At 40.9% G+C, this 24,397-nt stretch overlaps 4 protein-coding genes across 8 annotated transcripts in view; 2 read left to right on the top strand and 2 right to left on the bottom strand.

Annotated features, from left to right (window-relative positions):
• Positions 1-231, bottom strand: part of LOC109472261 (leucine-rich repeat protein 1-like) — a 7,434-nt gene extending 7,203 nt beyond the window's left edge. The window contains exon 1 of the mRNA XM_019771917.1: positions 46-231. Within this exon, the coding sequence (XP_019627476.1) occupies positions 46-69 (24 nt within the window). The 5' untranslated portion in view covers positions 70-231. The remainder of the gene's footprint in view (positions 1-45) is intronic.
• Positions 1-5,221, top strand: part of LOC109472263 (tubulin-folding cofactor B-like) — a 6,648-nt gene extending 1,427 nt beyond the window's left edge. The window contains exons 1-6 of one of the 2 annotated variants that reach the window (XM_019771918.1): positions 344-566; positions 2,248-2,391; positions 3,089-3,188; positions 3,602-3,802; positions 4,224-4,296; positions 4,638-5,221. In XM_019771918.1, coding sequence (XP_019627477.1) covers positions 450-566; positions 2,248-2,391; positions 3,089-3,188; positions 3,602-3,802; positions 4,224-4,296; positions 4,638-4,758 — 756 coding nt within the window. In that variant the 5' untranslated portion in view covers positions 344-449 and the 3' untranslated portion in view covers positions 4,759-5,221. Of the gene's footprint in view, positions 1-343; positions 567-2,247; positions 2,392-3,088; positions 3,189-3,601; positions 3,803-4,223; positions 4,297-4,637 lie in introns of those variants that run through there. The other variant, XM_019771919.1, reaches the window with a different exon arrangement.
• Positions 5,222-6,303: 1,082 nt separating this feature from the next.
• Positions 6,304-16,107, bottom strand: LOC109472334 (potassium channel subfamily K member 1-like). 4 transcript variants are annotated; one of them, XM_019772037.1, is made up of 9 exons: positions 15,696-16,107; positions 14,467-15,004; positions 12,702-12,877; positions 10,028-10,181; positions 8,933-9,177; positions 8,354-8,473; positions 7,421-7,496; positions 7,231-7,312; positions 7,070-7,164 (listed from the first exon to the last, which is right to left on the bottom strand). In XM_019772037.1, exons 2-8 carry the CDS (start codon positions 14,628-14,630, stop codon positions 7,279-7,281), a joined length of 969 nt encoding a protein of 322 aa, XP_019627596.1. In that variant the 5' UTR covers positions 14,631-15,004; positions 15,696-16,107; the 3' UTR covers positions 7,070-7,164; positions 7,231-7,278. The 4 variants fall into 4 exon arrangements, with proteins under 4 accessions (XP_019627594.1, XP_019627597.1, XP_019627596.1 ...); XM_019772035.1 differs by lacking the exons at positions 7,070-7,164; positions 7,231-7,312 and adding an exon at positions 6,304-7,055 and having other exon boundaries at positions 7,340-7,496; XM_019772038.1 differs by lacking the exons at positions 7,070-7,164; positions 7,231-7,312 and adding an exon at positions 6,304-7,055 and having other exon boundaries at positions 7,340-7,496; positions 15,988-16,107.
• A 1,668-nt stretch (positions 16,108-17,775) lies between these two features.
• Positions 17,776-24,397, top strand: part of LOC109472224 (baculoviral IAP repeat-containing protein 6-like) — a 154,294-nt gene continuing 147,672 nt past the window's right edge. The window contains 2 exon segments of the mRNA XM_019771825.1: positions 17,776-17,981; positions 23,471-23,652. Coding sequence (XP_019627384.1) covers positions 17,810-17,981; positions 23,471-23,652 — 354 coding nt within the window. The 5' untranslated portion in view covers positions 17,776-17,809.

Below are 24,397 nucleotides of genomic sequence, written 5' to 3'. Positions count from 1 at the left end.
CTTACTGCTGGCGAGGTTGTGGGAGGGGCACAGGCGGTTGTTGACCTCGACGCTACAGATCAGGCGCATTGTCGTGCTTATCCAGCCTTAAAACATGGTCCGGAGAATGGCCGAAACGTTCCGCGAACTACTGTAATAAGTATAAACGCCCGCCGAGTATATCAAAATCTCTTTGGCGAGCAAAAAGGCAAGTAAGGACAAAAAGATCTTTCCTCAAGAACGAAGTCTCCCGCTCTTCCTAACATCTAGATGTCCTAGCCAATCACAAATCGTTTTATAGTCTTTTAGAACCGTGGAATTTCGTAAGAGAGACGCCCATTGGATGTTTCTAATCTCGCGAGATGAGTGTTGTCAGACGAGAAAGAACATTCCGGAAGTAGTGGAGGCAAAAAAACGACGTTCAAAATAATTTTTGAGAGCGTTCAGAGTGCAGTATCTACATTTTCAAGATGACAGAGTTTTCCGTGGTGACAGCGTCCAACGTCAACGTGCAAATTTCCAGCTCCCTGAGCAGTTTTGGCTCAGAGAAACGCTTCGACAAGAGCCTGACAATCGGCGCGCTGAAGGTACGATATGGGGAGGGGGGCGTGATGTGTGCATAGTCATTCAGACAGAAGAAAGATGTCTAGACTATGCATGATGTACAAAATGACTAATAAACTGGTGGATGTCCCAACTACTAAGTACCTAATACCAGCCCAGAAGAGAACAAGAAATAGCCACGCATTCAAGTACCAGAGTTATCAACCAAGGATTGAGGTGTTCAAGAATTCATTCTTTCCAAGAACTATCGCAGAGTGGAACTCACTGTCACCAAGTACAGTAGGGGCACTGTCAATAGATAGCTTTAAACAATGTCTAGAGCTAGAAGTTCAAGGGTTAGGTGTAACAAGTCGATCGGTGTAATATACTAGTAGCCAGCTGCCGCCGCGCCGCGTGCCTGCGAAGCTGGTGTGTTACGCCGAAAGGCGGTTATACCGGCTATACGGATACAGATACAGATACAGAAACCGAACCAAAGTAGCTTTGTTGAATGTTCAATTATTGGTTACAGTTAGGTAACTTGACTGACCGATGTTAAGTCCACAGTAAGTTTGGTGATGATAAAATTTGTCTGAGCAGCCGAAGTAATTATCAGATCATTTGATACATGTACAGTGGTTACCTCCATGAAAAATAAGGTAAATATTGTTTTAGGAGGGCCTGCAAGGGGGGGTAGTGATTACGAATTACGCAAAATTTTCGCCGCCTATTACGAATTACGTTAAAGTCTCAGAGCTGATTACGACTTTACGATTTGTGGCTAATGTCCAATTACGAATTACGTTGATTTTTGCGGAGGCTGCCTACGAATTACGAAGTCTAAAACGGCCTGATTACGCTTTACGAAAAAGGGCTTGCAGGCCCTCTTTTAGGTGTGTCTCTGTGTGGGTGTATCTGTGTGTGTGTGTCTGTGTTTATGCATGGCCCTTAATCATCATCATCATCGGTCGACCGTATTGGTCGGGGTTATACCGCCCCTTACGAGGTGGCATACCCTTTCGTTAGCTTAATACAAGACGGGGTTCGCCACGCCTCCGTCCGGGTGATGATGTAATCACCATGTGTGGTGATGTAATCACCATGTGGCTGATACGGAACAGAGGTTCGCCAGGCCTCCATTCGGGTGATTTGAAGTGAATCACCAACTCCATACAGTAGTGTTTGTACCATCGCACACCGGGGCATGCCCCTACTCTTTTTCGAAAGGTGTGGTGGGATCTTTAACGTGCGTGGGGTGTGGCTCTCCCCAAACACGGGACCTCCATTTAATGTCCTATCCGAGGGACGTCCCTAGCCGAAGCTAGGTACTCATTTCCACCTGAGTGAAGTGAGGAAAGTCGTGTAAAGTGCCTTTCCCAAGGGCACAAGATCGGTGACATGGGTGGGGTTCGAACCCACGACCTCTGGGGTGTGAGCCGAACGCGCTACCGATTGCGCCACACGACCCCACGGCCACGCATGGCCCTTAGTTCAGGTTGTAGTGGATCTGGTTTGTTCAGTCCATCCTGGTGGGAGAAAGTCATTACCCACATCTATATCTCTGGTAGAGCTTGCTGCTTTTTCATTACATGACCTCCTTGACTACTGTTGTTGCTTCACTAGCACGGAAAAAAAGACTACCGGTAGTAAGTATTTCATGGAGGCCTGAAGTCTCTGAATTCTTGTTTGTTATACTGTAAAAACATGTGTATTTGATTATTTCAGATGAAGCTTGAGCTGATCACAGGCTGCCCAGCAGCACACATGGACCTGCAGGTCTTCACAAAGGAGAACAAACTGGTCACAACGATGGACAACAACGACGCCCTGCTGGGGTCTTATCCCGTGGATGACGGCATGAGGATTCATGTAAGGGATTTTGTTTAAGGCGACACCAATTTAATTTCTTGGTTAACGGATTTTTCTAGAAAAATAATGGAGCGGGCGGGCCAAAAAATAAAAAAAATAAAAACAGGCCTAGGCATCCTATTATGGCCCAAAACGGTACAATAGGAGCCATGAAGTCAACACACCAGGCTTGTTCAAAATTTAAACAATGAATTTTTAACTTTTAATGATACCATTGCATTGAAAGATGGAATAACTGTAACAACCAGGATGAAAAGGACTGATTTCAACTGTTAAAGGCAAAATATGAGCATTTTGCAGTTGATTCTGAATTTTTATTTTTATTTGCAAATCAGAAAAAATGAAGCGGGCAAATCCATTAACCAAGAGATTAAATTGGTGTGGCCTAAGGATAAGGTACAGCCAAACAGCTATAATGACCACTTTTCCCAGTTCCAAATATTCTAAATCCATAAGTGGAAGGCCACTTGTCCAAGAAGACCACTTTACCTTGGTCCCCTGGACAGCCATCTTGGGCAGGTTTGACTGCAGGTAAATGTTTCTTATTGGGATCAATATCATCTTTAACCACAAAGATACCATTTGCTGCCTGTCCAGACTAGTATTACAACATACTGTACAATGTGTACTCCCTGATATTAGCATTTAAAGTGCTTGACACTTGTCCTGTATTGCAAATTTTTTTCTGTTCTAATAGGTTGTGAACAAAGATTCTTCCATTCAAGTAGGAGACTTTGAGGATGTTTCCAAAGTGGAGAAGTATGAGATGAAGGATGAGGACTATGAGAAGAAACAAGGTAAAGACTATTGTTGTACTATCCACTGCTAGAACCTTGGAAGTGAGTAAACACAAGTTTGTACCATGTTGCACAAGCAACTGGATAAATTTTTGAAAACTGTCAGACGTTTAAAGTTAAGTAGCATCCACTCAATTTTATCAGTGACAGTCACTGATGAAAAGTAGTAAATGCTACCTGAAACGTCTGTCAGTTTTCAAAATCTATCCAGTTTCTTGAGTAACTGTTTTCTTGTGTTACACTAGGCGCAAGATCATTCCACTATTAGATGGTGAGAGGGAAGAACAAGAGCCTGTAGTAGGACTAGTTGTTATACTCATTACCTGGATGTCTAATCTTCATTGATATGTGTAAAAGAATATGGCTTGTTTGCATGTTAGTACATGTAACTGTTTGTTGCTCTTGTTCTTCAGACTCTGTTCTGGGGTGGAAGAAGAGAAACAAGCTGGGCAGGTTTGCAGAGAAGAGTGAGGAGGAGAAGGCGCGTGAGGAGGAGGAGAGACAACGGAAGGAAAGAGAGGAGGAGGAGGCTGCCAAGGCCATCTCAGTAGGCTCACGGTGTGAGGTCAAAACAGCCAATGCGCCCACAAAAAGGGGGGAAGTTATGTATGTAGGTAAGTCACTTCAAGGATGGTGTGTGTATGTATATACATTACAACATTTACAAGTAATGTGTGCTGCAATGTGTTTCTTGCAGAATTAAGGTAAATATACTAGTGTAATTGGAACTTTTTCTGTCAACTGTGTTGTATTACTGCTGAAGACACCATTATTTCACCAAATGCAGGTAACTTGGAAGAATTGAGGTGTATATAAATGCCATAACTATTAATATTATATGTAGAAACTTCGTAATCGTGCTGTTCAAATCGATTGGCTGTCAAGTAGTTTGTCATTAAAATGTGACTGCAGCTTTTCTTTTATCCTTCTGGAATTGACCTGGAGTTCCCCTTGACCCCCATGACTATACCTTATAGCTGCAAATGATGTGCATTTGTAGAACTAGGTGTCTATAATATTATTTGATTCTGGCAGGAATGACGGACTTCAAACCAGGCTGGTGGGTTGGGGTGAAGTATGACGAGCCACTGGGAAAGAATGATGGCAGGTAGGTACATCTAGCTAGTGTGAGCAAGTTGTACTGTACAGGAGGTTACAACACTTCAACTGACCTTCCTAATGCCTGTCAAAACATAAAAGATCCACAAATAGATCCATAATCTACACTCTAAAGATTATCTGTGATTAACTCTTGTACTTAATATCTTGGCAGCTCAGAGTACTGTCAGAATTGGTTCAGAAGGGCCTTTAACTTTTCTAGAATAGGTGCAGTACTGTCAGATTTTAATTTCACCTTACACTTGCCTAACTCTTAGGTATACAGTGTAATAATTTCTGTATAACATTTGTGGCAAGTGATAAAGTAACGTCTTTTCTTCTTGTTTGCAGCGTGGCTGGAAAGAGATATTTTGAATGCCCTCCCAAGTATGGAGGGTTTGTCAAGCCTGTTTTCGTCACTGTTGGGGACTTTCCTGAGGATGACTTTGGAATGGACGATGATGAGATGTAAATTATGAAAAAGAAATGAAGCCAACAGAACCATAATTGTCACAGTGAACTTTGTATACCATACAAAATAGGATATGTATAGTTATGTTTAACATTTGATTTTACAATGCATTTGTAACATACTCTATCATTTTGACAACTTTTCCATCTATTAATGCAATCTATAGATTATTATAGTTGCACAAAGCCACGGGTGATAATATCTTCTGATTATGTACTAGTATTACTTTGTCAATGAAATATGTACATTTTTGGCTACTCTCTCTTTCCTAATAAGATAATTAATTTTTGTAAAATTTGATGCCTTTGCACATGAAATTGAGTGCTTATTTTGATGCACTTTGGAGTGAGGTGTAACTATTAAATGTATATTTGGTTTGACCAATGAGCTCCTTAGTTTGGCTGTGTTCTTCACCTGTGGTTTGTGTGTTTACATTTATGAAAGCAGTAAAGTGGTAACTTAAGTGTGTCTTGAATATTTCTTATTTTCGTCAGCTGTGTGTTAACTTATTGTAGTGTTAAAGAAAACAAGAGTGAAGGTCTATCTGTAACTTCCTTGGACAGACACAGTAAAGCAGGTCTTGGTGGGAATATCCACTCTTTTCTCAGTCAGATACCCCTGACACACTCAATGGATTTTTCTGCTAAATAAGGCCATGTTGATTTGATTATATGGATGACATCCGCGCGCGCATGAATTTTCGGCCGTTTCCAAAAAAAAAAAAAAGTTTTCAACCATACTGTAAATCGTGCAAAACAGTTGCTAAATGAGCAAAAATATACCATTAGTTGCAAGGAAAACATTTAGAAACGATACCAATGTCGTAGAATGCCAAAATCAAAGGAAAAAAGACAAAAATGTAAAGAAATGAATTCGAAGAGTAGATTATTCGCCATAACATATTCTGTGCCATTTGTTCAACCTTCATGACCACGTAGATTTCATTGTGAAAGCAACTTTTTTTTTTGCAAACCTTTTTTTTATTCGCACGCGCGCATCAGTTTTGGGGTTCCCGGAGGATGTCATCCATATAATCAAATCAACATGGCCTAAGTAACATTATCTATAGTACACACATGTATGGCGCTCCTGGATCCTAGTGGTATGCATTAATCAGTTGGAAAAATGGATATCTGATGTGCCATAAGGCCACACCAAGTAAATTTTATGGATGACGTCCTTTGGAGACCCTAAATCTAATGCGAGAGGGCGAAAAAAAACAAGAAGGGCCCTAAAAAACAAGATGCCTAGATTAGAAATATACTAAGAGACGACAAATGTTAGGACACAAATTGAATGAGGTGACACAGTGTAACAAGCAAGAAGTCTTTTATTCATCATCAAAACAGCAATAAATCAGGTGGAACAGCAGTTGTCGTCTTGTGCTTTGGGGAGATAGATGGAGCGGTCAGCAAGTTTCTTCAAATGTGGCAGCATGTACCAAACTGAGTTCCTAATGGAAGTCTTGCTTGATGCTTTATAAGCTTTAGTCCGTACAAACCTATTTGCGGCACTGTCGTGACTCTTTAGTCATAGTTACAGGAAACGGAATTTCTTGTTTTTTTTCTAGGAACAGGCCAAAATCAATGCGCGCGCGGACGTCATCCATAAAATTTACTTGGTGTGGCCTAAGCACAATACATGCAACACTTGGTACACACAGCCTAAACTTACAAAGTACATACTTTTATCATAAGATTATTCCACTTTTATTGTATTAATTCTCTTAGTGCTCTTCAGCATTATTGGATAGATTAAAGTAGCTGATTTAAATATATATGATAAATTTCCAATGTGCTTCACTCTCAAAGTGAAATACACAGGAATATTTGTTAAGCTAGACTAATATGGGTACTCTTACAATTCAATATGGGAAATTCAGTTCTAACAATTGCAAGACAAAGTGTAATTCACGGAAGTCATTTTGTTTTCTGGGAGATTCTTAGATATCCTAAGGCAAAATAAATTACTGTTCCACACAAAAAAAAAAACTAGTAAGATGTACATCATTTCAGAAGTACGTACAGCAAAGAACAGAAGTGATATAACATAATACTAGAGGGATAACACTTGCAAAGCAAATGCATAATCACATGGGGACGGTCTAGCTCAACAAACTACTGCTCTCTTTATTCTTAATATTCTTACCCAACTCTGTCCTGCATAATATGATTCAACATTTCACATGATGTCTGCTGCATCACCGGTTACCATGGTAACAGGCGTCTGGTCCAGGTCATTGACCCCTTTTTTTCTGAAGGTAAACATAACATTGAGAGGCATATTCCTGCTACCTATATATATAAACAAATGTCCAGAGTCTTTACACATTATACACGATATATTCTGTCTGTCAGTGCCCAGCCACTGCCAGGGACTTGTAATCCCTCTGCACGTTCCTGCTATCTAGCTTGTAATCCCTCTGCACGTTCCTGCTATCTAGCTTGTAATCCCTCTGCACGTTCCTGCTATCTAGACTAACGAATGTCCAGAGTCTTTACACACGATATATTCTGTCTGTCAGTGTCCAGCCACAGCCAGGGACTTGTAATCCCTCTGCATGTTCCTGCTATCTAGACTAACAAATGTCCAGAGTCTTTACACATTATACATGATATATTCTGTCTGTCAGTGTCCAGCCACAGCCAGGGACTTGTAATCCCTCTGCACGCTGTTCTTCAGCTGGATGTCCTCTTCCTGTTCCTCCTGCCTCAACAGTTCTGGGGATGTACCGTTGGCTGGAGGGGGGGGGGAAGAGAAAATGTGGTGCTTGGCGTCATGACCATTGGGGAAATTTGCCGTTCAGCTACATGTGATTAAACTTAAACTTAAACTTTACTCATCAAAACAACATTGCAGGCTGAAACAGCCTGAATTGTGTTGTAAATTACATGTACATGTACATTAACAATTGTAACATTTTAGCGTTAAAAGATTAAGTGTTAAAAGAAGTATATCCGATAATGACGTATTGTATAAAATATTGATAACACATTAAAATATAGACAATAATTGAGTGAAACAACTTTAGGATACAAGTACAAAGAGGCAATAAGATTTTTTTTTAAAGTCTATAGTGTCCTTCAGATTTTTTAAAAGTCTATAGTGTCCCTCACTGCTGCAAGATGTTGAGTGATCTGTGATGACCAGAGACCAGGCACTTACGAATAAGGGCTAGTGATCATGCATGTATCTACCTGCAACGTTTGACTATTGAAATAGCATTGTGTGAAAAGTTCTTTATTCACTTCCACTTGTTCAATGACCAGCTGTTATCTCCATCAGAGAAATTACATAATTATAATTGCCCTGATGGAGATGACAGAGGGTCCTCGAAACGTTGGTTCTTGTTAAACAGGTGGTTGTGAATAAAGAACATTTCATCATGTTGGTAAATGATTCAATAGCAATTACATGTATCTACGGTACATTGTGCTCATTTTGTGATAAAGGCAAGGGTACAAATGCGACGCACAGGTATGAGCACTCCGAATGGATAATACAAATACTAGACATATGGTATGGTGGTGAAAGAGTGCACAGATCAGTATATCAGTTTGGATAATGCTAGGAATCAACAACAACAAGTTGTTACCTTTCGGTATGGCATGGTCGTCCAGACATGAGAGGGACGACAGATAGGCTCGGAACTCCGGGAAGCGCGAGGCGTTGTCCAGAACCAACAGCATGACGGCCAGCCCGAACACTAGATAAACTGGAAAAATGGAAACTACAGGACATCAGAACGAAAAAAAGGAGGTTAAGGAGTAACGTTGCTCTTTGTTTATCGTTGAGCAGTCTTGAAAAATTGTACTGATCGAATGCAGTATATTCACAATCAAAACACTAGTCGACCTGCATTTCAAATCGTCTGAATAGAATTGAACTGCATGTGCACAGAATAAGTATCCGGATCCGCGCGCGGCCGTTCTCTTTAGAATTAGTAGTAACGTTAACGTTAAGTCATCTTTAAAAATAATTTCAGCGCATTTAAAAATCTTAGGGAAGGAACTTATATATAATAGGCTAAATTTATTTGAAGAAATGGCAGTAGATCTAGCGGTAAAAATCGCAAACTCTGGAGAAAGTCCTTCGCCAAGTCGACCGATGCAACAAAGTTGCGGGCGGATCTAAGGTCTAAAAATGTTTTAGTACGAAAAGATGTCCCACTGACCAGTGCTGCAGATCTTGTACAGGTCCCGTTGTTTCTGCATAATGTTCTCCCCCGGGACATAGTCTCCCAGCCCCACGGTAGTGAGGGAGATGATGCAGTAGTACAGGGCGTCGAAGTAGCTCCAGTCCACCTCCACCAGGGTGAAGACCAGCGCAGGCAGGAAGATGACCGTCGTGCAACTGACCGACGCCACGATGGCGAAGTGTACTATCCTCATCGTCCCAGGGTCCGCCTTTTCCCCGAACCTGCAAATGAACGGAAGGACACCAGGTTTAGTATGGGAACGTTTTTAATCATATGACCTTGACCAGACGTCTGTCGCCATGGTAACGGGTGCCGCAGCGGACACCCTTTGGTGTTTGATTACGTTATAACCTTATGTTACATTATGTACAAATGTAGCAAGTTGCAGCAGCGTTGGAGAGGCTAAATGAGCAGAACAAGCTTAGGAGTTGGTTCGAGTAAAGAATACGCAAGTAGTTGGGTCAGGCCATATGAAGGTAAATATCATGCATTTGCTTTACAAATGCATGCTACTTTTCTTATGTTTTTTTTTTTCGTATAGTACATACTACATGTAGTATCTATATTTTGATGTTTTTGCCGAGAAGCTACTGTAGCTTTAACATTAATTAATCTCGCCGAACAGCGGCTCTTTTTGCTGTAAATACTTACCTTTTGTGCAGAATATCTATGTCTATTTATGCCCTGGGACACACACGCTATTTGAAACCCGTTGCCGAAAATCTACTAAAGCTTCAACTCTCGCCGAAGCGCCTGAGTTTCGTGTAGCATTTCGAGGACCCTGTAGGACACTGACCGTGGATCAATGACTTGCCGTTATCATTTGTCTCATTAGAAACTCACGGCCTATTGATGTTTTAAGACACACGTAGATTTACCGAAAATCTACTGCAGCTTTAACGTTAATTGCTCTTTTTGCTGTACTTACTGATCTTTTGTGCAGATTTTAGTCCCCTGTAGGACCCGGTGGATATTTTTCTCTGTCCATTTATGCTTTGGGACACACAGGCTACTCGAATCCCGTTGCCGAAATTGCTCTCGCCGAAGCTTTTTTTTGTCCCAAATACTGACCTTTTGTGCAGCATTTCGAGGACGCTGTAGGAGACTGTGTTCATCCTGGAGACGAGCATGCCGAACAGCAGCAGGGTGAGCGGGATGCCGACAGTACAGTACACCAGGCAGAAGATCTTCCCGCCGTCGGACAGCGGCACGACGTGACCGTAACCTGCGGGAAACGTGCGGCATGAGTTAAGTCACGTTTATTGCACCATGTATACCGAACAGCAGCAGGGAGAGTACCTTGGGTGCCAAACTCCTTTTGGGCCACTAACCCTTTCCCTTCGGCAGCCAAGAGCCCTTCGCCCGCCTGTCTAAATTACTGCTACGGGGGAGTCTAGGCCGGGGGGAATTTGGCTGTCCCTACTTGTCTAGGGCCAGCCAAATTCCCCTCGGGCTCAACTCCCCGTAGCGGTAATTTTGACCGGCGGGCGAAGGGCTCTTGGCTGTTTAAATCTTAGAGACTACATGTTAGAGAATACCAGTAGTTAAACCTTCATTGTTGCCGCTAACATATATTCTGTACGTAGGACGACCAGTTTATTCATACATGCATGTATTTAGCTTTGTTTATGATAGATCTTTACTTGTAGAAGACCATACAAAAGTCCTTGTACGTTTTGTTAAGTCAAGGCAGTATCTTTTGAGGTTTATCTAAAAAAATAGGTGGTGCACAGATTTCTGTCTTGGTACCTTTTATGTCCCGTGTCCATTTCTGTAACATTGAGAGCGCGTAATAATGCAATTCTCAAGTTATAACACAGTCACGATACTGGTGTGAGATGATTTGTAAACGAACTGTACCATTTCGCGCAGTTTAAGTCATAGTATTTTCGGACCGACGGTGAAAGAGAAAGAGACAGACAGAAAGAGAGAACGAGAGGGGCGCCAGAAAAGCAAGCTACTTGATTTCTTAGGCCATGTTGATTTGATTATATGGATGACATCCGCGCGCGCATGAATTTTCGGCCGTTTCCAAAAAAAAAAAGTTTTCAACCTTACTGTAAATCGTACAAAGCAGTTGCAAAATGAGCAAAAATATACCATAAGTTACAAAAAAAATTAATAAAAACTATACCAATGTCGTAGAATGCCAAAATCAAACGAAAAAAAGACGAAATTGTAAAGAAATGAACTTGAAGACTAGATTATTCGCCAAACCATATTCTGTGCCATTTGCTCAACCCTCATGACCACGTAGATTTCATAATGAAAACAATTTTTTTTTTTTTGCAAAACTTTTTTTTATTCGCTCGCGCGCATCAGTTTTGGGGCTCCCGGAGGATGTTATCCATATAATCAAATCAACATGGCCTAAGATATCAGACCCTCGGGTGGAAACCGGACACACTGTATTTCTCTTATTTATCCCATGACACGACTTTACTGGAGAGTCGGTGATGTAAAGAAGTGAAAATCGACCACGGACCCGGACACAGACTATGAAGTAGCAGATGAACAAATACGTGCAGAGAGCACAGGACAAGCTGATCAACAGTCTGTACCGGACACGGCATTGTTGTGTAAACCTTACATATACATATATAGAAATTCTATACATATCTTACTCGCATTTATATGTAGATGCGCAGTCTACTGTACAATAAAAGTCTTCATTCATTCGTTTGTTCATGCATTTATTCAGTCATCCATCCATCCATCCATCCATCCATGCATCCATTCCTCTATTCATTTATCCATCCACACTTCATTCATTCCTTCATCCACCCATCCACCATTCATTCAATCATCCATCCATCCATTCCTTCCTCCTTCATTCATTCATCCGTCCATCCATCCATCCACCCTCCATCCATCCACCCTTCATTCATTCATCCTTCCTCCTTCATTCATTCATCCATCCATCCATCCACCCTCCATCCACTCTTCATTCCTTCCTTCATCCATCCATCCATCCATCCATCCACCTTTCATTCATCCATCCATTCCATTCCTTTCTCCCTCCCTCCCTTCATTCATTCATTTATCCATCCACCATTCATTCATTCATCCATTCATTCATTCATTCACCCACTCTTCATTCATTCATTCATCCACCCTTCATTCATTCAAACATTCACCCCTCCCCTCACCTATAGTAGTGATGGTTGACCCGGCGAAGAACATAGCGGGTGGGCCGGTGACGTTCCTCTGGACCGCCACGCCGCGGTGGGTCGCGTGGAGGGTCCCAGTGGGTATGAATGTCTTCATTCACTCGTTCATTCTTTCATTCATTCATTCATTCATTCATTCACCCACTCTTCATTCATCCATCCACCCTTCATTCATCCATCCATCCATTCCTTTATTCATTTATCCATCCACTCTTCATTCCTTCCTTCATCCATCCATCCATCCATCCATCCACCTTTCATTCATCCATCCATTCCATTCCTTTCTCCCTCCCTTCATTCATTTATCCATCCACCATTCATTCATTCACCCACTCTTCATTCATTCATCCATCCACCCACCCTTCATTCATTCAAACATTCACTCCTCCCCTCACCTATAGTAGTGATGGTTGACCCGGCGAAGAACATAGCGGGTGGGCCGGTGACGTTCCTCTGGACCGCCACGCCGCGGTGGGTCGCGTGGAGGGTCCCAGTGGGTATGAATGTCTTCATTCACTCGTTCATTCATTCATCCATCCACCCACCCTTCATTCATTCAAACATTCACTCCTCACCTATAGTAGTGATGGTTGACCCGGCGAAGAACATAGCGGGTGCGAATGACCAGGCGGGCGGGCCGGTGACGTTCCTCTGGACCGCCACGCCGCGGTGGGTGGCGTGGATCACCTCCAGTATCAGCTCCTCGAGCTCCGCGTCTGTCACACACTGGTTCTTCTCCAGGAAACCCGCTCTGGAAACGGAACATGTGCAATCATCATCATCATCATCATCTTTCATCCTCCATAATAGAGGTGGAGCATACAAAGTTAGCTCGCCAAAACTGTTTGTCATTCATCACAGAGATCAGTTCATGTCCCTCCAAGCCAGTTTCAGTTTCAATAAGTTTCTTAAGTGTCATGTTCTCTTTGTATCAGGGTTCCAGAGTAGAAGCCTACTGGCTGGTTCTTCACTGCTACGTACTACATGACCGGCCAAGCTTAGTCGTCGACATTTAACTACTGTGGATACATGTGCAATATCAGTAGTGATAACACAGCATGCATTACAAGAACAATGATTGTAAAATGCTAATAACAACATCGGATACAAATTTATCTATATATTTATTATGTTGTTATCAGTTTGCACAAGGAATTCTTTCCGGAAAACGCGCTCTGAAAACGGAAAACTGGATCATGGTGATAACACATTACAAGAACTTATTGAAAAATACTCCTCAATTGACAAACTCCGCATCTGTCACACACGGGTTTCCTCTCCAGAAAACCCGCTCTAGATAGGACATTGCATGGACATTGCATGGTGTTCATACATTTCTAGGATCATTGAAATGACACTGGCATTGGGTACAAGTTTGTGATCAGCTAGTTACACAAGGATTTCTTTCTAGAAACCCCACTCTATTGTATATAACTTTAAGCACTGGTAAGTGCATGGGGTCTATTGAAGTTCGTGATATGCATATGTGGATGGCTAGATTCAACTGTTAAACACACATGTATCTACACTGAAATTTAGTGCACATAAGTTTTCTTGTTTCTTTGCATGCCTTCGGGCACCATGATGATTATTCTGGCATGTTATAACTGTTATCCACCTTAAACAAATCCACGCGATCCACGCGAAGGCCACCGTGTCAACTGTGACCATCACTCAGGTGTAGGGACTGACACGGTAATCCTACTCGGGAAGTCTGTATCTGTATATCTGTACATGAATCTGTATCTGTACATGAATATGTATCCGATTGCAAATAAAGATCACGAGAGTGATTGCCATATAACTGCAAAGATGTACAATTTAAAAGAGGAAATAACCCAGTCTGCTCAGTCTGGGCAGAAAACGCAAGAATCATTGAGACGACACTAACATTGGTTACGTAAGTATAATCGGCCCGCCTCTTTAATCGTCCTTAGCTAGTGTAAATGATTGGTCCAAGGCCATCATGAGGTGACATATGCCATGGAAAGAAAGAAATCAAGGCTTTTTCCAGCGTTACCCTCTTATTGCTTCCATGTTCTAAAAAAAAAGGTCCCGTTACACTCTATGCAGAGCATAGGGGTGGTTCCCATCTCCATTTCCGTAGCCCTTGGGCGACACACAGTTGTGCAAGGCACTGCAGCAGGGGGCTAGTCCGCTGGTAGTGCTGTGTGTTTGACCGTTCCCACACTCGTTCTCATATGTGCTGAGTGCTAAGCAGAGAAAGAAGTGTGTACCATTTTTAAAGTCTTTGGTATGACCCGGCCGGGGTTTGAACTCACGACCTCCCGGTTACAAAGCGAGCACTCTACCAATGCCGGAGCACGAGAGTTTTCTCACCTGAAATCCCGGACCCTCTGTCCCGTCTGCCTCTCCTCCGGCCCTTCTATAGCACAGAAGATGATCGCGCCCACGACAATGTACATGGTGTAAATAACGATGATCACCAACAGTCTGGCCGTCCGCCTGTTGAGGAAACATGTCTCCTTCTCTGTGTCCGACATGGCGGCGACAGAACCTGGGATTTACGTACTAGAAAATACTTCAAAAGCAACGAACTTCAGCGGGGTGACGGCCCAGGTGAAAGCGACGTGCGCCTGACGTCACGCGCGGGTTTAAGGACGCCTGACGTGATTGGTTCCAGTCGTGTCTGTCCTCCGAAGCATGTCAAAAATGTCGGCGGTCATCCGACACGCCACTCCAGATGCAAATAGAGAATGCCAAGTGCGCTTTATGTATGTTATGTCGACCTCAACGTTTGCGTTGTCTCGGTTTTTAGTTCCCTTGTAGCGTAGCAACCAGCTTCAGTGTTGACAACATTTCTTGGGAGGCGAGAGCTTGTCAGTGGTTCTCGGGTGCACGTCGTCCGAGGTCAGATCTGAAATCGGAGCGCATCATCATTATCATTATCATTACATAACAGGCGCATATCATTACATTACAGCAGGAAAACACAATAGCACTTGTCCTTGGTCAGACACACTGCATCGTCCGCTTTGCTACCAAACGAATCGCCACGTCAGGTGCCGATGGTCACAAATTCACAATGCAGTTTCCCTTGATTATCCTTGTTGCCGAACATGACTATCATAGCATGGCTACGATGAATATAATGAGATTCTTTATTGACACAACAAAAAGTACAGGGACTTTTTTATGGTCTTCTACAACTAAAGATCTAACAAAGCTAAATACATGTCTAATGTATGAACATCGTATTTCTGGGACTGGAACTGAGATTACAGCAGCATTACGGAGCACTTCAGCACGTACAGGCAGCGACCCTTGTGTCGATTCACACTTACTGTGTGTACATTTTCAACAGGTGGGAGGTCGTGTGAATGCCGACGTTACTTCTCTGTTTACAATACATACACAATGACTGGGAAAAGAACAGAGATTTCCAGGTTGATGCAGTTGGCCAGGTTTATGCAGATTTGGGCATAAAAGTAGTTGTCAGATTCAAATGATATCAGTCAGATATAGATATTTGCGAACATGCGTGTGATTTGACACCTTGACAGGTTGACTGCAGGACGACTGAGCTGATTAAAAAGAAACTGTCTTACCTTGCTGTGCTGTGTTGTACAATACACCCAGCACACCTACAGATTATATCGGTCCTCAGTTTCCTACAAGTTTTCATGGAGAGACTCCAGGTCCAGTCTTCTTAGTACCGTGGGAAAGTCAGAAATACACGTACGTACACTTGCTAGACTACTGCGTCCATCCACACGACCGCCCTCACCATGTAGGGAATGCTCACTAACCTCAAAAGTGCTTACGAGGGGGTACTAGTATCGCTGTCTGAGTCCTGCTAGCCCCGATGATTTAATGGCAATACGACAAAGACTTCCTTACCTATCCGGCGAAGCGAAAACACGCTGTCAACAGATAGAAGACAGGTCTGATAGGGCAAAATCGTACACACACCTTCTGGGCGCACACCCCGTCTTACCTGTAGTGCACCAGCCCGGAGAATACCTGTGATCTCTCCTGCAGATCCTGTTTTACCTGCCGGAGGCGGATCCGGGGAATCCTCGTGTTTTGATTGGTCCTCAGAGGGAACCCAATTGGCCGTCGATGATATATATGTATATTCATGTGCATGAGTGCCAATCGCATGATCTGACGTGTCTCTATCTGACATTGTTTTCAGGGCGCTTTTAAAGATTTTAAATCCGAGATTGGTGCGACTTTTGGCCTAGTATAGTAAAGTGGAATGGATTCCAATCAATAGGTCTCTTTTACTGTAAAGTTATTTTATGATTGTTAACCAGTACGCACCTTGTCTTTTAGCCTATGTTTGTATAATTGATTTTGATGAATTAGTAATAGTACCTTGTCTATTAGGGTATAGAATTGTGATGGACATAAGATTTGTAGCATGCCCTAATTCAGCCAGATAAGGCTGCAGCGGTATGTCTGAGCACGTGTTGCATATAAACCAGTCATCATCATCATCTTTGTTCAAGTACAGGTTTTAGAAAGGCTAAATGTGTATTTTTAAGGTTAACGATCAATTCCAACTTCTGTGAACTGAAAGGCAGGAATTCAGCTGTACGATTATTACAATGAAGAACAGGTCTTCCTATGATTATAATAACTTTTATTATGCGTTACTATGATACATTGGCTCCTGTGTTGGAGTAATGTTATGATTTGTAAACCGTTTGAAAACGTACTATGATCCTAGAATACTAGTACTGAGCGTCAAAAAACTAACAATACACAACTAAGTCGTTATTCGATGCTAAATCCTGTGCAAGATAGGGGGTAAACTTTTGACTAGTTCTATATCGCACTCTAACACGGAGATGTCGTGGCTGCACCTATCATTACAAGGCTATCGCTATTCAGTCTAAAATCGCTAGAGGGAGTAAGTGCACATTTAAATAGTAGTTGATTCCTCCAAGGAGGTTATAGCGTAAAAACGCGTAAAATGAGAAAGAACAAAGAGGAATGGGCGGAATATCACAATGCCAATGGACAATGTTGCTCGATTTTACTAACGGGGTAGAAGGTAATCTACTGTATGTAGCACCGTTGAATAATTTGGCCAAGACACATCAAGATGAAGCTTACTTTTTAATATATGATACCTTTCTCGGTAAACGCATGTGCTGTGGTGTTGATTAGAATATCTCCCAACAATATTGACCTTCAAGGACCTGCATTGATACATTGCCACATCTCTCCACACATTTTCAAGTAACGGAGCCCCAGTATTATATTAAAAGCCAGGAGCTTTGAAATCTCCAATCTGCAATCAGGCAATGGCTCAGTGCTTTACGCGTGTTTCTGTAGACAAGTGGTCCACGATTCCCCCTTTTTGCATTCCCCCTAGCGGACCGCTAGAAAACCGCATCAATAGTTCCAAAACCTCGCATTTGAGCCGCACCCTACATCTGCTTGGAGATTAGATAAGATCTCCGCATTCAAACCCCTTCTTTTACACGCAATTCCGTGTCACGCTTATTTTGCAGAAATTCCTTCCTCCTATTTTTTTCATCCACGTTGAATTGTTTTCAACAAATTTATTTGCCGAATCATGTATCCACGAGATATATATGATAGATTTTAATATTCGAAACTACAAAACCATACGGTATACGAGATTGACCCCCCTCTGGAACAAACATGGTTGGTTCCATGACGTCACCTTCAATAGTGAGAGACCAAGATGGCGGCCACCGAGTGGTTTGTCACCCAAGAGGGGTGTCTGACGTGTGGGGAGGGGGTTTCAGGCGTGTCCTACCACCCCACCCTCAACACGATACTGGTGGCGACGAAAACAGGAGTTGAAGTCATCGATGTCAACTCCGGGGCGGTTCTAACCAAGTCAGATCTCGGAGGTAAGCCTATAATTTCTTCCGGGTACGTTCGCGTTCGGTCTTATAAAATTTTGGTTTTTCCGAACCCATGTCTCGTGTGCCTGGAAACGCCTGTAGGCAGAATCGGAAACACGGAATCATAATTTACTTTGATCATCCCCAATATTTGATACCTTCGTAGCAATGAGACGATTACACAATGCTCCAGCATCGCAGGTAAACAAGTTAGATCCCTACGAATGATACAGGTCTGCCTTGCCGAAACAACTGAATCATGGTCCTGGCGTACGCACCTGGTATTGCCTCAAGATATTAATTTTGAGCCGGAATGGGCAAAATACGGATATTAACCACAAAGGGAAGAACCAGTGTGACAAACCAGCTCAGTTCTGTCAAAAGAATTTGTCGACAATACTTCCCCCAGTGTCTTAGTTATAATTATGAATGTCCCAAATTTTGTCATCAAGGCTGCTTCAAGCATGTTGCATGTTGGGAAGGGTTGAAATTATGTTCCATCATGAAGCACTAAACTGTACACCTTATGGAATGGATGAGTTTTCTAAAAGGAAAAAAAAGAGAAATCGTGGTCATCTATTCTCTTAAGTTATGCAAGTCATGGTTTGTATGTGTCTATTTCCATGTTCACTCCGATACATAATAACAGTATGAGGTCAACTAAGGACAGTTGATTATACCTAATTCGACAATTCTTCAAGCAGCTTCATGTATACAAGCTACATTTGCCAAAGCAGACATATGACTGGTCTGCATTTATTATGGGATGTCGTATCGTTATAGAGTATGATCACAAAGCATGATTCAGCCATGTTGAAATGGTAAGGTGTACTGTATTCCATTGATAAAGTACTGCGAGTTAAGGTCCTCTGTGTCGACATGTCAGAGGGGTTAGATATGTAAGCCTTAGCTTGCATGTCAAAAGTCGGCCCAGGGTAAAGCCCCCCTCTGGATGCCTACAAAGCTGCCATGCCAAATAATGGTTTTACTTTGACAGTTTGAGCTAATTATCAGAATTAGAAAATGTTTGATACAAATGCTGTGCATATTTCTATCACACTTTTCACTGGTGTTCTCTCTAGTGCATTTCCTGATTAATAATCAGTAATTGTGCTATGCATTCTTGAACTTGTCTTAAGAAAAGGTGTCACACTCACAGATCAAGAACTGAAACTTAGTAAAACTAAAAGGAGGAACATACTGCAAATGTACTTAGTAGTACAATGAAGTACAATCATATCATGCAAGAAGGCCAGAATAAAAGGTGTCCATGTTGGAACAGAAAAGATGCTTAATCTATTTTTGATAGTTCCCTCCTTGTAGAACTACCTACTGGCCATTTTGCCTGATTATGCAGGGTCAGTATGTGAGATTATTTATCAGGTTGATCATATAATGGTTGATCTTATAATTTTCTTTCAAATACAGGATGATTGGATAAATTAGGTGTCATACCTAATGCCAAAGTTCTATCTATGCCTTTTACCTGTAAGCAGTCTATCTGTTTTGGATGAAGACCAATTGAAAGGTGATTTTGAGGAAGAGAATTGATGAGATCAATTTGGGTGTGTCCAATTTCTAAATAAACAGGTCACAGAGGCTATTTTGCTTGTGTTAATCGGTTGATAGTGTGTAATTGTTGTATCCTTGTGAGACCAGTGGTTGGACAACGTTAATGGACAAAATGTTTTCAGTGTTGTAATGTATGATTTCAAGCAAATTCATATTCAAAGACATTGATGAAATAAGTGAAAAGACAACACAACTTTATAAGGCATATGCACATCAACAAGTTGAATGAATAGAAGAAGGACTAAACACTAGTAACAGGATGAAAAACATCATCAACAGTATGAGTATGGTAAAAATTGAAATGACGAGAAAAAGCAGTAAACACATGACAAATTGTTAATGGTTTACAAGAATGTACTTGCCATTGATTTATTGCACTGTTTCTGACTTGATTATAATATATTGCTGTTGCCAGATCATGTGCTTTATGACAGCATTTTAACCTTTAGCCTGTTAAGGTAGCCGCTTGGCGCCAAATCTGCATTGGTTATAGGATTAGGCAGCAGGGAATTCTAAGGTTAAATCCTGATCGACGTATACCTCAATGTTCAATCCCCATCTTCCCTACTGTTATGGTAGCTGGGATATATTGCCTTTTATTCAATACTCTCAGAATAGTATCACTATGTATTGATAAGATCATGTAAGATCCACACAATTCAGGAGTACAATGTATATGCGTATGCGTTGATTGAAATGAATAAAGATTAACATTAAGTTTGTTTCTAAACTGACTGACATCAAGAAAATTGCCTCAAGCTTATTGGTTATGTGCAATTAATGTATAGTATGATTGTAAAAAAAGCAGAGGTACACTATAACATTTGTTGGCCCAATTTTTACAGTTTCTGAAACTTAAACATAGTTTAATATTAGTGGAATGTTTTGCTGAACCTACTAGTACTTGAGATTCCACTCATATCTATACATTATGTTTATTTATAGTCTTGTTGTATGAATGTGCCTGTTTCATGTCAGGAATACGGTACACTGTACCTGTATGTTTTATGATATGTTTCACTAGTGATGCATACCTAAACCCAATTTAGGTTCAGGTCCGGATTCAAGTCCAGAGATTTAGGTTCAGTTCCGGACTCGTAAGTCCGGACCTAAACCCATGGCATATACAAAATTGCATGTTGGCAACCTTGCAATGTTGTCTGGGTGAAACTTTGGCCACATAACATGGAGGCCGATACTTGATGATGCCCGATAGCAATGTTTTCTTCATTTTGCAGCAAAGATTTTACAATCTACAGAAGGTTTTAGGTGGTTTGGAAAGAAAAGGGGTATGTGAAATGGTCTTTTATGGCAATAAGTCCGGACTCGGTTCTTGACTTTTAGGTTTTTTTGGACTTGAACCTAAACATTCTTACAAGTCCGGATCCAAGTCCAGTGAACCGGTATGCATCACTATGTTTCACAAGTCTGCTAGTAGGGCTTGTTGAAGAAGTCAATATTGATAAGTCATAACTAAACAGCAAAATATGTTTTGGCGGGATTCCTTAAGTTTAATGTGTTTTCTATTATTCTGTGCTAGAAAAAATTCTTGAAATTGTATTTAAGATATGGCCAAAAATCATACTGATATTACTTGTCAGTTCCCTGTGTAATTTCAGATTCTCAATCAGAATATTATATTAAGTATTACATCTTTGCCATACATGTACTCAGTAGTCAAATGTCTGGTTAAAAACCGTTATTGCTTTCCAACATTGTACATGTACTTGCCAAGAATGTCACAATACACAAGTTGTAAAAAGGTCTACTTGGTAGAGATGAAATTCTAATAATGATATCAATAATGGTATCCATTGAAATGTACGATAATTGGGAAGTATAATTTTCTTTGGCAATCAAGTCACCTAGCTATTTGTCTACCGGTAGTTGTGTTCCTTGCAACAGGTTTCTACATTTCCTACTATTCGTAGTGTAAAATTGTCTGTGTTCCATTACATGTATGTCTCTCTGATGGCAGGCAGCATGAATATGGAAATCCATTTGTCTGACATGTACATTCAAATGATAGAAGAACACTGTTTTTGATACTAGTACGAATATAAAAGGCACCACATAAAAGTAAAGCACCACATGTACACAAAATGTAAAAGTATATATGTACATGTAGATGCCCTTGTGTTTATGCAAATCTTGTTATGATAGGTTCAATAATCATGACAAGACTGCACTAGTTGTACATGTACAAATGTACATGCATGAGCCCTCTCTCTGTCATTGTCAATGTTACCATCCATCTATATGCATGTAGTCTTGTTAGTCAAATCCTGCCCAAACCATAAAATCCAAGATGGACAGATGTGAAATCCTCCTGGCTGGCAGTATTGGAGATCCTGTCAGCCATTGCCATTCAAAAGTATAGGTTGGCTCAAAGACTCACCTACACAAGTAATTGCACTGTGTAGATAACACATATACAGTGTCACTGGTACAGATACAATGGTATCATAAAGTTCATGCAATATTACCAGTAGGCATTCTGGCAATGGTGTGAGATCGGCAGCTGAAATTTTTGCATTGCTTTAAGAAAATATTTGGATGACACAAGTGCAGAAATGCGGACATGTTTGTCAAATGGAGCAGCAGGTGGCGGTGACAGGATGTTGTAATGAACTTTGATACCAAATTGTTGATGTTATCATTGATCCACTGGCATACATTGGCACATATAAATATAGATAACTGTTGATGCTTGAACATTAACATGCAACCTTACCTTGGTGCCATAGAATACATTTAGAGGTATGTATATAATTTTAAGTGTTGTGTGGTATATTTGTTTCCCCCCTGTGCTAAGCAGAAGTTTTACAATTGGCATTGATGGTACAAGTGCTCTCAAACCAGTGTGCAGTTATTATTATTTGATGAGTCATGGGATCTTAGGTCTATTTCTCAGGATTGTCTCTTGCAGAACGAATCTCAGAATAATTGTAGAGGTGACATTGTATTAGACCCTGAACAGAAAGGATTGGGCAAGGCAAGGGAGGAAATTTTTTTAAGTCAATACTTTGCAGGTGCAATTTCTCTTCCTCTTTATAAAGAAATGTTGTCAATAATTTTTGGTTTATAACTATTTTCCCAACCTCACGACATGATCCCTGATGATGAACATGAACACGTCAGCAGAACATCCCGCACCTGCACATAACCTGGATGTTTCATGGATCTCGTTGGAATTTGCAGACGATATGTTTTCTGACACAACATTCGAAAACTACAGACGGGATATCGTCCTTAAATATGCGAATACGTCCTAGAAATGAGGCATTCTGTTGACGTGCTATGTGCAATACATTACGTAATTAGATTAGATTCTAATTCATTTTTTCTTTTTCTTGCATTATGTAACTATGTCTGTACTTTTTGTAGGTCAGTTGTTACCAGATGAGCACTATGGTGGAACATCTTGTTTAAGGTCATATTCACCTGTGCTGACCCTTGTAATGATAATATGGTTCATTGCCAATGAGTACAAATCCATACGTACTTGGTTTATGGAAACATCAAGGCTCACTGCAGAAACCACCTTTTGTCATGATTCTTCTTTTAAACTTGCATTCATATTTAACTTTTACCCATAGCCTTCCATTCATCCCAATTAAATAAATTAGTATCCCCACTCTTCGCACATATTGCTGCTAGTTAGGATGTCTTGATTTGCTTATAATATATAATAAATAGTTATATTATGTATTATAGTACTGTACTTTGTTACCAGTTAATATGTTATCTTTATTTCAGGTCTTGTATTTATAGTAGATTTCTTATTTCATGTTTGTCTCCACGTCTGTATATGTGGGTTATCTAATGAGTTACCACTGCCTCGATAACCTGTGTCTTGACCTGTTGTCATTGCCAATAAATAAATAAATAAAGAAACTGACATGTGTTTCCCCTGTCCCCAGCTCGCCCTGGCAGCAGATTAAGATGTGAGTACCTGCCCCTGGCAGAAAAGGTGCTGATGTCAGACGGTTTCGCCATCGGCATGAGAAAGGACCTGAACGGAGTGCTGCTGCTCGACACGGCACTCCAGACACTCGTGGACAAGACAGAGGACACCGTCAAGGTCGAGCTGCCCTTGTCTGAGGTAAGATTTGCCAAAGAAATCCTCAAGAATGTTTTTGCTTTTTAATAGTTACCAGTTGTATATTGTTTTTAAAATACATGTATTTATGTATTTTGTATGTCTCGGGGAGACAATATTATGTCTCAGTCACATGTGCTTCATCAACAGCTTTGTTTTGGTCTGGCCCTATAATTTTGGTCATACCCTAAAATATTCTTTTAATGTTGCTATCTTTAATAATAATGTATTCCCAATGTAGGTTGGAACTCATTATTATTCTTTGCTTACATTTTATTTGAATTGAATCTCTGTACCGTGTGTACCTCATCTATGTCTGTATCTACCTCACCTACCTCCTATTTTACCTTTCAATTTGATTTGATTTGATTCTGTACCATTTTGTATTGTAATATTTTCTTTCTGTTGGTGTTTTATAAGCCCATTTGGGCTGGGCGGTGTGTAGTTGGAAGACACAATAATACACTTTCGTTCATTCCTACTGTTACTGATGTTACGTTATGTTGAAAGAAACTTAACTGAAAGAAACATTCAATCAACTATTTTTATATTACATTATTGTATTTTTAATGTGTGGTACATTTTAATGTAAGCTAGATATGTAACGAGTAGGTTTTTATCAATCGTAAAGAATTTTTAACAAATAGCTAATCTATACGCGCTTTTTGTGTTGTATTTTAAAGCCTTTCCAATTCAGCCAAATATGGCTGCTTACAGGCTTTTATGTGTACTTTGTGTAAGGCACAAA

The sequence above is a fragment of the Branchiostoma belcheri genome, unplaced genomic scaffold (assembly GCF_001625305.1).
Source record: "Branchiostoma belcheri isolate BF01 breed outbred unplaced genomic scaffold, Haploidv18h27 scaffold27, whole genome shotgun sequence".
Taxonomy (NCBI): domain Eukaryota; kingdom Metazoa; phylum Chordata; class Leptocardii; order Amphioxiformes; family Branchiostomatidae; genus Branchiostoma; species Branchiostoma belcheri.
This window is presented reverse-complemented; position numbering and strand designations above follow the sequence as displayed.